At 44.2% G+C, this 16321-nt stretch overlaps 1 protein-coding gene across 2 annotated transcripts in view; it reads left to right on the top strand.

The window, feature by feature from the left end:
- The window catches only part of LOC115331309 (vesicle-associated membrane protein 4), a 52546-nt gene that overhangs the window by 10738 nt on the left and 25487 nt on the right, over positions 1-16321 (top strand). For both annotated transcript variants that reach the window (XM_029993411.4, XM_029993418.4), the window contains exons 4-5: positions 1965-2018; positions 13581-13681. In XM_029993411.4, coding sequence (XP_029849271.1) covers positions 1965-2018; positions 13581-13681 — 155 coding nt within the window. The remainder of the gene's footprint in view (positions 1-1964; positions 2019-13580; positions 13682-16321) is intronic.

The raw sequence follows: 16321 nt of genomic DNA, 5'->3' as shown, positions 1-16321 counted from the left end.
TGGATATTGTTAGAAACTCGTTGTCAGAATGCTCTGCTCGTCACATGCTTAGTGGTACGGAAGTTCAAAGCTGTCCTTTCGACTTAAACACCTGTGTCAAAATTAAAAAAAAAAAAAAAAAATTCATGAATAAAAAGCAGGAGAAAAAAAAACTATCAAGAATGCGTCGGAAGTGTTCTATTCTTGCATATTCAGAGGTTCAGAACTTCAAAACAAGTTTCTTTTACCAAAATGTGTACAGGCTAAAAGAAACACGTCCCAAAAACGTGAAGCGAAAAAAAAAAAAAAGTTTTCTTTTAATGACGTGCTGAACTTGAACACTATTAGAAATCTTCTCCCATGAGTTAATTTATTCCTTAACGTGAAAAAACAATAAATATATTATTTTGTATTCTGCAGATGGCAACGATATGTACTGTCTGTGGTGTTAATTTAAATGCGATACCTCAAACAACTTAGACGAAAATAAATATAAAGTTTAGGTCATAATTGCATGCAGATACATGTTTGGACATTTCTTCGAAACTCGCGTTGAATAACAATAATCACATCTTAAGACAGCACTTACCTAGGCTCTACATAGATCATTCTTAAAAAAAGTATAACATATCTACCATAAATAGCTCTGGCTGCAGCGTGCTTCAAATCTGGCACAAACGATAATCGTCAAAAACCCGTCGTCCTTCCTTGCCCCTTCGGGGATTTATTTCTTTAAACCTAAGCATGCCAGAACATTGAAATAAACGACATTGTCTTTCGTAAGGAACGCAGCACCGCGTGTAAAAGTTCGAGAAAAAAAAAATTACGAATGTACCCCACTATTTGAAATCAAATGAAACCGTCCGCCGGTCTTTCGAAGCTCGACGAACGTCGAACTTTTACCCTAAAAGTTCGAAGTTTGTCGAACTTCTGACTTTTCAGAATTCGAAAGTTCGAAACCTTTCGAATTCTCTTGATAAATAAGTTCGAAATTCATCGAAGTTTTTGGTCAGTCAAGTTCGAAAGTTCGACAAGCATCAAACCTTGCAGCGCAATAAGTTCGAAAAAGATCGAATTTTTTAGCGTAATAAGTTCGACGGTTTGAAAAGCGTCGAACTTCTTAGCTTAACAAGTTCGAAAATTCGACCTCCGTCGAATTTTACGATATAGACAATTCGAAAAATCGAAATCTTTCGAACCTTTCAAATCGCTTGATTCGATCATCGAAACTTTGATTCGAAAAAAGTTCGCGGCATCCCTAGCTTTAACCCCTTAACTGTGGACTTCCATGACCAAAAAATATTGGCAAAATGGGTACTTTTTTGTTTCCATTTTGGGTAAGATTTGGAAACACCACGCATAACTCGTTAAACTTATCTTTTTCTTGCTGCTGTTTAGGCATTGTTTTCAAAGCAAATTTATTTCTGATGTTTGGGGATTGATAGTGCTTCCTCCCGTGTGATAAAAAGTGTGAGTGGTTAAAGACGCGCTCCCCAAGACCACTGAATAGTGGCGATGCACCTCCCAAGTTGCAGCCAAAATTGCTATGCATCTAAACACGCAATCCCCAGTTGAGGGGTTTATTAACATAAATTATATAAAAACATTAGCATAATAACAACATAATCCTTTAATTTGGCTTTAATGACTTTAATTAACATAAATACTATCAGGAATAGCAAGGATGTCTGTGCAGTTCATTTCAGTCCAGTGCACAAAAAGAAAGTGGTATCATGGGCACCATGAAGGGGCACCATTCATTTATTTGTGACATACAGAAACAAATATGGTTTATGCCGCAAATAGTGGCAAAAGCATTCCGAAGTTGATTGACTATATGTAGACCTTCGAATGTTGAACAGCAAATCACAACTTTGATTGTATTATATTTTTGCATTTGCCACCTTCACTGACTACTAATATAACAAGTCAGTCTCCATCTCGAAGCTGTCTTGCCCCATCCTAAAGCGTCCATTATGTTTCAGGGGCCCTTCTGCAAGCGGAAAGACACTCACGGTTCAAGACAAGAAACTGAGGAGGTACGACAAATTTTTGGGCCCTTTGTTTCATTCAGCTTGTTCTATTGACCCACAATTTGCTCCAGGCAACTTGATCTCTTTTGCACCAGACACAAATACTGGATCAAGACTCGAGCAGATTGTCCATGTTGTAGGTCATGTTGAAAACGCATGCCCAGACAGTGCCACAGGCAGTTTACCTTTTGCAGTCTCTCTGTGTCGTGAACATACCTTGGCAATGTGACCGGACAGTACATGCATGCAGCATCTAATATTTTTTTTTTTAAGACTCCCTCTTTTTCCACGGGCCTTGCTGATAGTGATGAGTGGGCAGAGGTATTGCTGAGTTACCCATATCTGTGACAGGAGTCTACAGTGTGACTTGTCAAGTTAAGACTACTAAGTATACTAATCTTGCCTCTGTAAAAATTTATTATAATGTAGTAGACAAAAGTAACTATTTTTGCATGCTACATCTTAGCTGCTTTCGCGCATTGACAAAGTTGGTTATGAATGCTGAAGATCTGTGAGGTTAAGAAAACGGGAATAGTTACCTTGACTTTGAGCCTTTGCTGAATAATTCATTATTCTGTTGGCCGGTGGTCTACTTTTAGATTGTAGCATCACTTTAGCTGCTGCTTTTATCTGTTCTGAACAAAACTGCATGGTAGCTTTCTGGCAATTTAACAAGTTTAGTATTATGAAAAGCAGACCGTACGTTTCTAACAATTCTGTTGAATGTCAGGCTGCAGATAAATCAATCTGGCGTCCATGTTCCCCACTATTGTCTTACGAGTTTTGCTGCAGCCTTCAAACTTTAACTAGAGGTCGTAGGATTTCTCTCGCTGCTACCCACCCTAGATGACAGGACGCACCAGTTCAACAATATGTAATCATTAATTAACTGTTGGCGGCGTGCCCCACGACCCAAAAAATCCCCTTGCACGCACCACGCCAGCCTTTCATCGGCTGCTGAACTCCGCTCTCGTGGTCAGTTCGCACCTCGCGGTGGAAACAACTGCAGACTAGGGAGCCTTCATGTGCACTCTGCTAGGGTGATGCCACCCTTTGGAATACCACTCGCCGACAAACCAGCAGCCATTTTGTTCCTCGGCGATAATCCGTGGGGCTTATAACCCTCCCGGAAACAAGCACCTTATCTCAGAAGTTCGGAGCAGCGTTGTGGAAGCAACGGAGGGAGGACTAGCATTTTCCCCCTTGGATGGGATCACCGATGGACACAAAGGCCACTTTCCGGCGCACGGGGAAACAATGAGAGGAACAAAATGGCGGTGGAAGAGGGTGTGGGAAAGGGAAACAGGCAGTTGGCATCACTCTATGCGAAGCGCACATGAAGGCACTCTACCGCAGACTATTCAACATGCGGGCAACCTGGTTCAATGCTTTGGATCAGCAGGTTGCCCACAAGTATGGTGCCTGGAGTGCGCCTCCAAATGATTTGCTTATTGCGTCCAAGGAAGTGTTCCCTCCATTTCCTCCTGGTGACGTCGTAGAAGTGTCATGCCGTTGCTGGTTGTGATCCTGGCTGTTTGCCAGAAGCGGCAGTGGATGTGGCGGATGCCCAATTTTGCTGCAGGTCGCTCTCCGGCTTGACAGTCCACGGAAGTGCCGGCAGCCAGGAGTTCGGATGCCACGACAGTGGCGACACTTGCATTTGTTCGTGCTTTTCGCCGGCATTTCTATGCCCGACCGCTAGGATTGCAACATTCGACAGCATGACACTCCGGCCTCTGTAATGTTGCCGCTTTGGGACCACTTTCGATGTGTGGACAAAAGAGGACACTAAACACACCAGTCGGAGACACGTTCCAGGCGCCATACCACGGGGTACAGGTCTGCACGAGCTGGTATTTAGAAGCCCGGCCCACTGTCTCTCGGACCCGGACCCGCCCACGGCCCGATATCTATTTCCGACAGCCAGCCCGGCCCGGCCCGACGTTAATTTTCACTGGCCCGCTGAGACCTGCTTTATTTTAGCCCAGTATGATTAGCCCTCAAATTGCGTGGTATGGCAGCTCGCTTGTCATTGCTACACATATGTTGATTCCATAATCGATAGTCAATGCTGTAAGCATCTTTTTCTTTTTTTTGGCTGCTATATTATTAGTTGGACCAATCTGCAGGCCTAGGCAGCACTTTAAAGGGCAACTCCGCTCAATTCCAAAGATTTCGGGAAAATGAGTGATTTCGAATTAAAAAGCCCTAGTAAAAGACACTACGTCGTTTGCTTCGCGGAAAATGGGATATACCGTAATATCCCGAGTCATCGCCCACCCCCCTACCGCCTGAAATTCATTAAAAAAGTGGAATGGGCCATGTCTCAAAAAAAAAAAAAAAAAAAAGTCTACAAGAAAATGGAAAAACCGATCAGGCGCAACGAGCGAGCGAGCCAGCGAGCAGACCAAAGAAGCGACCAAGAGCAATGCTGGGAAAGCGGGAAAGCCGGCGGTCGTGTTGGCAAATACTTTGGCGTCGGGCCAAGTCGGGTGCCTTGTCAATTACAAGCTCTTGCGCAACTTTCTTGTTTGTTGCGTACATACGTGCGTCGGTGCACGGCGGGCTATCAATGCACGGTTGGGACGCTCTGCAAACGTCTATGTAGGGCGTTCCAGCAAAGCTTTATTTACGCGTTGGCTTTGCCTAAAATATTGCACAACCGCGGTCGCGACGGGCGGGAAGAAGGAGCGGGTTTGCGGTGACCTTACTTCGGCGGAGACAGACTGACCTAACACTCCGCGGTTACATTAACAAACTCTTATTTTGTTATCTCCATCGTTTTCTTTTCGCACGGATACACAACCACTTCGGGGTCGCTCACGGAGGAAATGCGTAAACAAAAAGAAGTGTCTTTCCCTCCTTCGTTTTACTTTGTCACGGACGTCCTCCAACTGTAAGGTCCGCGGCCGCGTCATTCGGGTAGCATGAGTGTTCGCGGATCGCTGAGTCCGCGCTGGGGTATTTGAAGGGGTGGGCGATGACTTAGTGTTTTTTCGGAAATCGATATTGGCCCAAAAAATGGGATGGGCGATGGCTCGGGGATGGGCGATGACTCGGGATATTACGGTATATTCTTAAATCTAATTTTAAACATGAGCGGAAATCGAAACCGAAACTTCGGCTCCTTCCGGCAACATTGGCCTCGGGCCGCCAAGTACATGGCCATCACGTGGTACGAGATGTCACGTAATCCTCGGCCCATCGACGGGCGGGATGGGGGCGGGCGTGCGCAGGCGCGAGTGTCGTCTGCACCGCACTCTTCGCCACGTTTTGGTGTCTACGGCATTCGACGACGTCTGCACAACTGCGGCATAAGTCTGCAACTCTGTGCACGTGGTGTCCATAGTGTGGACGAAACTCCGAGAGGCATTAATCACAAACGGTGAGACAACGACGGTGGTTGTGACGCGGAAGACGGCGGTAACGGCGGGACCACGGCAAACGGTTAGTCTGCTCCCAAGAAGCGCGCTGCACAGGCGCCATACCACGAGGTAGAGGTCTGATTGGCGTCCTCTACCACGAGGTAGAGGACGCCAATCACGTGGACACCGCTGGGCGCCGAGAGGAAACGTTGCTGACGTCGTGCGCTACGCTCGATCGGAGAAGTAAAAACAAGCAAAAGGGGGCCATGATGATGACGTTTAGCTCAATGTTGGCTCCGCCCATGCCGTAGCCTTGACTGCGCTGTTGGTTGCGCCTGAATTCGCCCGCTCGAGTCAGCCGATTTCAGCAACTTGGTGAGTTGCAAAGTTTGCCAAACCGTTTACGAAACATTTAGACAGAACTGCGTCGTAATATTTGACGTGTGGTCTTCCTAGGCGATACTGAAGAGGACTGCATTGTTTTTTCAAAACCAAAAATGAAGCGGAGTTGCCCTTTAAGAAAAATCAGACCGGTCGTCCTTTTCTGTGACCAAACCTGTGGGGAAAGGACTGAAAAATGAAAAGCACTTCTTACAAATTGTGAATGCGAAAGCATGAATGTCGTTCTTCGCGCCGCGGTTGCTTCCGATCCTCTAGGCGCTCCTCTCGGCGCGGGCCGCAGCACCATGGAGTGTGGGGTGGCGTCCCTTGAAACTATGCCACCCACGAGCCAATGGGAGGTTCTCTATCAATTCGCTGCTACAGACTACAGGCTTCGCTCCATAAGACAGGGGAATATAGGTGCCGTTTGGCACGGCTTCAAAAGCTGATAATGCCGGTTTGTCCATGGGACAGTTAATTCGCATTAAAATGACAAGCAGCAGTAAACAAAATCACATGTCAAACTTGAAAAAGACTGGAAGTGTCACAATGGGTTTGTACAAAAGACAGACAAAGTTCTAAAGTGCCCACTCCCAATTCGTACAACTAAAAAAAAATATTGCAGTCTTTTGCTGTGGTTTGCATGAAATTGTTTAGAAAGAGCGCCCCTCAGGGGTACCTCTTCCCCCATGTTCTTTATGCACACACTCGTACATACAGAGGGTTTACGGCGGCGGTGGTGTGCATTATGTAGGCGCGTGTTGATGAGGAGAAGCTGTGGTATGATGGTGGCGCTGCTGGTGACGAAAAGGAATGCCGCCGCTAGTGCTTTGGAAGAGCATTCGCTGCACACATCGAACCGCACAAAAACATATACACGCATATACATATAGATGTTTCAGCATTTGGGTCTCCCCCACGTGGTCTCTCTCCCAACCCCCCCGAACAAGCTTTAAAAAAAATTGCGACTAAAAAAAGAAAAAAGGGTAATGGTCGGCTTGGCTCGCTTTGGCCCACCTTGTAGACTTGAATGCAAGGCCCTTACTTGGCCCGGGCCCTTCATGAAAGTAGCCATGAAGCCCGAGCCCAGGCCCGCGGGCTGGCACGTACCCAGGCAGATCTTTATCATGAGGTAGGACGTTATAGCACTGCTAGAGGTCAGCCGCTGTCTCCCATTAATAAGGAAATTGCACGTCGGCTTTGAAGAACGACAGTTTGTTTCTTCGTGCTCCATTTATGGCAAGATTGCTAAGCTGCTGTCGACCATAGCGTTTATGCCTGCCACAGGGCATGTGATAAGAAATGTTTTATTTGTGGTTATGGACGTCCGGGTTGTTTTTCTTTCTTTGTTGATATTGTAGGTCTCCCTCAATATCGTAATGTTGGTTGATAATCAAAATGTCATTTGGGCCGCACTTGTTTCGATAACCAACCGTGAAATACCGGGCAAGTGCACATCCAAAAGAGATAGTCGCAAAAGAAATGGGGACGGTCACTTGTTAGGTCCGACTACAGAAAAGCAGAAGGCACGTACAGTACAGTCAGACGCCTTTATAACAGCATCCGCTGGACTGTCAAAATTTTTCGTCGTATGGGCAACTTTGTCGTAGTAATTGACCGCGAAAAATAAATTGCGTGAAACCGAATTTGTGTTGGCATATCGACACATCTGCAAATGTTCGAGGTGTTTTAGGAACTGGTGTGGCACCAGATATGGCATGAGCGACACCAGAAACGAGGTTTCGCACATTGACAATTGATTTATCACAAAGGGGAACCTTGGCCGAGTCTGCTAATGCGTCGCAGCTCAGAGCACGTGGGGTGAAAGCACGCGCTGCAGAATCCAGGTAACTTAAAGGGGCACTGACACCCAAAAGGTTGTATTTTTTTTATTGTCTAAAACAATGCGCGTTGTTATCAGACACACACACAAAAAAAAAAAATGTTGCAAAAAAAAAAATTTTTTTTCTTACATGCGCGTGCACCTTTTTATTTTTGGCGCTTTCCTCTCCCGCTTTCACCTCCTCGCTTCTTTTTATTCGTGACATCAATAATCATGAAATTTAGAAGCTTTGTAGGCGACATTTCTGTAAGATTTAGTAACGGCAATCGTAAAACATGTTTTTTAATGCAATTGCGAACGCACTACGGCCCTTCTTTTTGAAATACCAAAATCGGAGTCCGTTCTGATGTCGCCGTCTGGATTTTTATCCTCCCTCTGAAAACATGGCGGCGCTCGACGCATGTAGCAGAGGGTGATCGGTGAGTCAGGGAATCGGACAAAGTGGTCTTTTTAGGTGCCCAACGACCTTTCAGACCTGCAAAAGGAAATCGTCAAACAGTCAAAACAACTGGGTTTGGTGTCTGTGTATCATAGTTACGGTTGTGATACCGCCAAAGCACCGTCGTTTGCTCGAAGCGACAGGCAGCACGGCACTCACGCAGGAAACCGGTTTCCTGGTACGGTGGTTCCTGCGACGCCGGCGCCCTTCTCCCGCTCTCACCTCCTCGCTTTCGGAGCGGAGGCACGAAAGAAATGAGACTCTCAGGAGCCCCCAAATTTTACGTCACTCCACTGGCGCGGATCGTGCTGGACTTAAAATTCAGCTTTTGGAGATTGTTTTTTTGCTTCACAAATACTAAATTCCCAAGTTTCGAATTTTGAGGGTAATGTCCAGGCATCGTTTTCAATCCTTTCAAACAATAAAAAAAAATATGACTGATGTGTCAGTGCCCCATTAAATTTAATTACACTTTTTTTTTTTTCTAAATAAAAGTTGTATTGGCACGCATTTGTGTACTCATTGCTGCGTGACACAGTTTAAAGACACCAGGCTAGCGGTCGTACCGCCAGTACCGCCACTGGCAAAGTTTGTCATTCACAGCCGAGACACCAGGTGCCTAATGCTGCGGAATAATTTCCCGCTGTCCAAGCTTCCACACAGCAAACATAACCGACTTATCAAAATATGAATTCCAACAATCCCTAAACCACCAACATCAACCCCCGATGACGCAGCGAAGGCGTTGGCCGAATGTGTAAGTGTGAGCTTTCCTAAATCAACAATCGGGCGGCGGTTTGTGCTGCCAGATGTCATTTGGAAGAGTCTCTCGAAGCGGCTGTGCTGCTCTCGGATTACATCTATTGTCCCTAGACGGCGTAGGAGCGGGCGCGGCAGCATATGGCAGAATAGCCCACACACTCGACACGTGGCCGCTGCAGCGTGCGGCACAGTGAGGTATGGGGAGAGGTACACAACCGAGCTGACTGAGCTCTTTTTCCTGTCTGTCCTTCAGTGGTGCTTGACGTGCTTGCAGAAGCGCCGGCAGTATCCATCGTTCGTGGTTTCGTTTTTTTTTTCGGGTTTGGCTCGGCTACAACACCGGCAGTGAGGTGGTCTTCTCAAACAGCTCGCTCCCCCCTCAAAGGCCACGTGAGAGCGTTTCTGAGCGGCCATTGGCGGCGCCCTCAGAGTGATTGACAGGACTCGGCAAAGTTTCAGCAAAAGCTCGCTCCAGAAGCGAGGTGTGCGCGCAACTTTTTTTTAGATGCGTGCGTCCTTTTCGGACTTGTTCAGATGGCGCAACCATTTCGCGAAACTACGTTTCGCGACACTAGATGCGCGAGAAAAATGCATCGTGTGAACGGGCCTTAAGTGACTACATTGCTGCGTACAGGCTTTCTATGCAGCAAGGTAGTCAAGTGGCACCATCCAGACACAAGGTTACACACTAACACAATATGTAAACCCAAAACCGAGAATGCGCTGTGGTTGAAACTGTTGCCGCTGCCACAGTATTTCTCTTCTCTACGCATGTTACTTGAGAGTGACAATTTATGTGAAATCAATTACTTTTCACTTCGAAAATTCATAATACCAATCATTTTTGCTTTATGGTGCCACAAAAATTGCTTTGATTAAACAGAAATATTTGTTAAGCAGAACTTCGTTGTAGTAGTCAGAGAAACACATTGAACACGTAGGAAGCTGCCCGGGACTTTATTTTACTTCGTTAAACAGCATTTCTGTAGCACAGACGTGCGTTATAAAGGCATTTGACTGTTGGGCTAGGGCAGGCCCTTCTTTGATCTGATGAAATGGTATCTGGCAGAACCCCTAATTTTTAGAAAGGCTATGCCACTCTCATCTAGCCTGCTTCATGCCGGCACTCTTGCATCAAGCTTCACCGCTTCGCACCGGCAAACATATGTAAAGCTCCACCGCTTTCATGGAGACACTGCTGATTTAGAGGAACACCTTGGCTAGCTCGGTGTGCTCAGTGGATTGCTGGGGTGGGTGCTTGATATGTCCTTTGCTTATATCTCAAATGTTTCAAAAGTGGGGGGTGTGGGCACTTATTCTGACATGGGTGCAGCTCAGCAGTTTTTTTTATGGAACAAAGTCTGAAATTGTGACATTCTTAATAGTATCAGCTTGTAGGCATGTTACATTTGACTTTTGTTCATTTAGGGAAGAACTCGAATGTGTAATATTTCGTATTTACTGTGGTTTTGTTGTTTTGCTATTATAGAAGCTTTAGCTCTAAAGTAGAGCAGCTTGATAGAACTTCTCTTTTTGTTGTTTACAAGCTCCTTATTACCACTAGATAAAAATAAATTTCAGGTAGTTATTTATCTGTCTTTTCTGTAATGTTTTCAGGCTTGTTTGAATATGAGGTTCTATCAGAACACGTAAGAAGTACATTCTGCAAACAAAGTGCAGGTAGTGTTAGAACTTTTCCAGGTTTCTCTTCTTGTGGTAAAGAAGACGGACGTGTGTAGATGTTAAATGGTGCATCCATACTAAAACATGAGCCAAACCAAAGTTTATATGTACAGTAATAGCTTGGCCTCATAAGTGTCGTGCTTCATTTATACTACTTACTGACACCAAATACATCTTACTTATGGCTTCCCTGATTATCTAATGAATTTGTAATAACTATGTAAGCCCAAACTATTGCTCATCACAGTTGCAGTGCGAGGTGTGCATTCTTCTAAACAATGGAACCATTAGCACCTCCTAGAAATATTGACCAATGTCTAGAGCATGCCGATATAAATGGCAGATGCTGTAATGTCTTATATAACTTGAGATGTAGGCACTTCACTTGATTGCGTGCACCCATTAAGCAAGCCTTTCATAAAACAGCCCTCCATAGAAAAACTAGCTTTCATAGAAAAAACAAGCCTTCTGCCCTACCCGACATGTACTACACTGCTCGGTACTGTTAGCACATATTACTTCCAGAGGGTATCGGCAGGAATTAAGATTTACTTCATAGGTTTGTTCCCCAAAATGTCATCTTTCCAACAAAATGGTTTTAATGATAACCCCTTGATTCTCAAATGAAAAAAAAATAAAAAAATGGAGATAGCAATTTTCCTACACACAATGTTGCACTAAATACATTCCATGTGCCCACTGTACGTGCCTTCGTGACACCGGTTTTGGCACACTTCAACGAATGCAAATTCAATAAGTTAGGATTTGAATTGGGAGTAAACTTTGCTGGATTGTTGTGCGTTTAAGAGGATATCACAGTAGGAGGGCCCATGCATTTGCAATCTCAACGTTTTGCTCCTTATTGATCGGAGTGACTGTATTCCAAAGGTAATAAAATAATTAACAGCTTTGTGGAATAACATTTTCAGATTTTGCATTCATTATTGTTTTTATGAGGCCTCAAATTGTGAAAGAAAAGTCAATTTCTTTAGCGTCTTCTTTCAAGTGTCCCATAAATTAAATTAAAAGATAAATACTGTGTACAAATTTTAGTACCGCATTGCAGCGAAAAATGTCTTTGTGTATCTATATCTGCTAATAGAATTTCTTGATGCATTGTCGTTACGAAATTAATTCAGGAACTATAGTTTATCGAATGCGCTCTGCTACACATACTTAATTAAGAAAGTTTGTGCTCGGGTAAAATATTGCATCTGCTGAACACCATTTTTTCGGATTTGCGCAGTGCCGCCATCCCGCAATCGTGCTCTCTAAACTCCACATGGCTGTGATCAGTGGGTCCGGGCAGCGCTGTATTGCTTCGCCACGAGGAATTCACTGCTTCCGGTAGTGCGGTTCACTTACCGTAATATCCCAAGAAATAGCCCACCTGCAATCGAGCAAATCGGGTAAAAATAAGGAGTGAGCTATATTTCGGTGTACAATCAAGAAAAGTTAAAAAAAAAAAAAGCTATTTTTTAGATTACGTTTTTTCTGTCAGACTTGCTATCGTGGCGAGGGACAGTGAAGCAAAGATGGCCGTACTTCCCAGTCAGCAATGTTCGCTTATCGTCTGCCATAGAGAACTAGCCACGTTTATGATGCCAAGGCCATCATTGATCCCAACACTACGATTACAAAATGTAGTAGGCTATCTTTCGGTGTTTAAAAAGGAATAGCAAATAAAGCTGAAAATATGGGTGGGTTATCCCTCGAGGTATAGGGCATCTTGCGGGACATTATGGTATATTCAAGGGTCTATGAAGTGCATTTTCTAGACGTAGCTTTTTCTGCTTCCGGTTACAAGCAGCGCGAGCTCTGGGGTCTGTATCTCATCGCACGGACCACTGCAGTGCTGACAAAGCACGGTCGCGAGCATGCGACCTCGGGAAGTACCTTTTCGGCACGAAATCTCGTGCCAACAAGATCATGTGGCAGATCTAGGCTCACGCACCTGTGCCCTGCCCTGTAAATATTACTTGTACTATACTTTTTTCGCATTATGTGGGGGTGTGGGGGTGATGACGAAGCTACAAGCACGAGCATGTTGACCTGAACGACGAATGCGCTGAACAAGCTCGTGTGCCTGGCAGAGGCCCGAAGCTCGTTCTTGCACTTTTTTCTTCTGTAATTTTATTGCAATGCAGAACGAAAGTTACTGGTGCGTGGTAAATGCCCAAACAAGATGTTCATGCTGCATGGAAGGACACATTGGAAGCAGCTCTAAAAATCCCAGGCTCGTTGCTTTCAGGGCTCCGAATGGGCACTGCGTGGAACTTTTAACTACCGTACAGGTTTTTTTTTTGTTCAAGCAGACATTTGCCACCTGAGGTCTCGTTGAAATTGGGTAATAAGCTGGATTAGGTGCCCAGAACACTGCCTATGCAAGGGTAGTGGCACTTGCGGTGGTCACAGGTAGTTTGTACAGTGAAATCACTTGAACATGGCTAGAAAAGTTTATTTGCAGGTTATTCATTGTTTTCTTCAAAGGTGCCCTGAGGACTATGTTCGAAGCGCATCGGACAATGTCAATGTTAATCCTTATCTGCACTTAGACAAAGTTCCAAACGACGATGTGTAGCTGCTTTAGAATAGCTTGCCAGCCTATGCAGGGGCTTGGGAGATTTTCCCCCAAAACGAAATACAAGTTTAGGTTCGGCCGCATGGGCGATTTGAACCGACAGAAGAAATAGAAATCCTTTACAGGCATTATTTTAAATGTGTAAGCATTTCTCTTGGCATCGTGAGGTCGGCTTGCCCTTGAGATAGGGCTTCACCAGTTCGTTCATTAAAGGGGTTATGACACGAAAATTAAACGGATAGATTATTCTTGTAATGGAATTATTATATGCTACTTAGTATATGCTATCTTGAATCGGAACTATAATTATACTGTGATATCCTCCTAAGTGTGAAGCTGCAGTTTGAAGCAGGCGAAAAGAGAACGGAAATTCTGCTTTTGTCTGCACAATGTTGGCCATCAGAGCATGTAGGATTTTACTCAGTAAATGCTTCACTTCGGTTGCCTTCGTTTCTGTGGAAATACTCGTGTGTGCAAATACTCATGAGCGTCTTGTCCTCCTCTTTTCTGATAGAGTTCAATTCCAAGTGGATGAGGTCTCCAACATCATGAAGGGCAACATTGAAAAGATCATAGAAAGAGGCGACCGGTTAGAAGATCTCGAGGACAAATCAGGTCAGGAAGATGCTGCATTTTGTAATCTCAAGTTTTTGTCGGAACTGAACTAGTGCCTGCTTTTCATTAGAGCTTTTGCAGATTTGTGTTTTGGGCAACATTCGTAGGGTTTGCTAGTAACTATTACTTAGAGGCTGTTCAGTGTTGTCAGTCACTGGCACAAAAGTTAAAATTCCTTGCCATACATCCTGTTTGCCATATTTACTTGTGTATGATTGATGCACTGTTTATGAACGTGGCACATGCGTCTATTTCCCCGCAGAGCATCCAATCGGCCAATCATTGTTTTCTAGATAGGAAATGTAACAAACCACAAGGCCTTGGAACCAATACTTCACAAAAATATGATTTGCACAAGTATCCTTTTTGTGTGAGGATGTTATTTTTGTCTCCTAATCACAGTGATTGGCTGTGTGTGTGCTCTATGGGAGAATAGATGTTCAGGCTTTGTTTGTAAGCTTTCCATTACTCAAGTAAATGCGACATGTATTAGAAATTCTGATAACCCTAGTAAAGTATAGGGTGTCCCAAGTCACCAGGCTCGATCTAAAATTGACTGTAGAAATCGACGCCTGCACATAGCAATCTAAACATTTCGTCAAAGGTGCATTTCACAGGTCGGTTTTCTTTTTGGAAAATTAGAAAGCGTAGCTCCCTTTCTGTAAAAAATAGGGTCAATAAACTTGCCAAGGTCAACGGCGGGCGGCGACGCAGACAACCAAGTCGAGTTACGGGGCACATTTGGTGCTCCTATTGATAGATGGCTCTACCTCCTTATCGAGATGGCTTGCGACCACTGTGGTTTATATAAATGAACGTAATCTCCTAAAATGCGGACAATAAAACAAAAACTAAAGTAAAAACAATGTGTCTGCTTAACGACGGCGTTTTTGCTGCCAACAGATTTCGTCTGTGTGTCGTCTTCTTTCTTTCAATGGTCAGCTGCACCTTACGGGGCTGGTCCCCGACGCCATCTATCAATATGCACGACAAACGCGCCCCGCAACTTGACTTCGTCGTCTGCATTGCTCATCGTCTTGAGGGAGCAAAGCGAAGAGAGGAGGAAACTAGGTATCTTCACGTCACGCGCCTCGTCGGCCTGGTTCAATCTTGACCTCTTTTTCCAAAAATATGGCCGTCTATTCGAGATATCGCCTTACGAGTAGTGTTGTAGGGATTGCAGCGTCCCGCCTACATCTCCTGCATTGTTTTTTTCTGAAATCCAAGTTTCAGTTCACCATCCCTTTAAGACGACTCTTACCTAGGCTATACAAAGATTATTCTTAAAAAGTTTAACATCTCTAGCATAAATAGCTTCGGCCATAGCGTGCTTCAAATATGGCACAGACGACAATCATCGAAAATCCGTTGTCCTTCCTCGCTCCTTCGGGAATTTATTTCTTTAAACCGAGCATGCCAGATGATTGAAATAAATGCATTGTCTTTCGCAAGGAATGCAACACCGCATGTAAAAATGTGAAAAAAAAAAAAAGTTACGAATGTGCCTCACTGCTTGAATTGAAAGGAAACCGCCCGCCGGTCTTTCGAAGTTCTATGAATTTCGAACTTTTACCGGTTGACTTTTCAGGAATTGAAAGTTCGACATTTTTCGAATACTTTAGATTAATAAGTTAGAAAATTATTGAATTTCTTAGCATAGGAAGTTCGAAAGTTCGAAAAGCTTCAAACTTTTTAGTGCAAGAAGTTTGAAAGTTCGAAAATCATCAAATGTTTTAGTCTATCAAGTTTGAAAGTTTGACAAGCATCGAATTTCGCTGCGTAATAAGTTCAAAATTTTTAAAAGAGTCAAACTTCTTAGTTTAACAAGTTAGAAAATTCGACTTTCGTCGAATTTCTTGATCTGGAAAGTTTGAAAATTCGAAATCTTTCGAACATTTCGAACCGCTTGATTTGATCATCGAACCTTCGGTTCAAAAAAATTTCGCGGCATCCCTATTTGGCACAGTTTGGAGACGTTCAGCTGACTAAGGTTGCTTCACTACTAAGCCTATCGGCAAAGAACACTCGCGCCCAAAGAACAGGTAAAAAAATGACAGGCTGCCATTCTTCTCGCGGTTACACTCGAAAGAGACAAACACGAAAAGAATCGGAGGAATGAGGAGAATGGTCAGATGGCGGCCATGCTGGCCACAGCAGAACCGGAATATGCAATTTTAGCCTCAGTCCAGCTTCTTTATTGCATAGGACGTGGTATCAAGGCTATGCGTCAAAACCAAAACAACCAAGATGGTGGTGATTAAAGCTTGTGGGGGTTGTTCTGACTGAAACTACGCAAATTATGTATGAAACATCGAGCATTGAGCAGTTTGGCACCTAGAATTTCGATCAGTTTTATATGTTAAATTTATGGGGTGAGAGACGGTCCCGTGAAAACGTTAGAATATTTGAGCATGTCCGAAATGTTGGCGTCTGAAAAATCTGTCGGCAACTATATGTATACTTAGTCTCGGGTGCAGACTTCTACGAGGACGATATCTAAAAATCTTGTCCCACGGCGTGACAGGGGCCTAAAATTAACATTGAATGGGATTACGTCTAATCCTAGAATAAGGTATGCAGAACTTACTGAAAATAAAACATTTCACAAACAATGTTGCCTTACTTTCTTATCTCTAAACG

Source organism: Ixodes scapularis, unplaced genomic scaffold (assembly GCF_016920785.2).
Source record: "Ixodes scapularis isolate PalLabHiFi unplaced genomic scaffold, ASM1692078v2 PGA_scaffold3__209_contigs__length_174095766, whole genome shotgun sequence".
Taxonomy (NCBI): domain Eukaryota; kingdom Metazoa; phylum Arthropoda; class Arachnida; order Ixodida; family Ixodidae; genus Ixodes; species Ixodes scapularis.
This window is presented reverse-complemented; position numbering and strand designations above follow the sequence as displayed.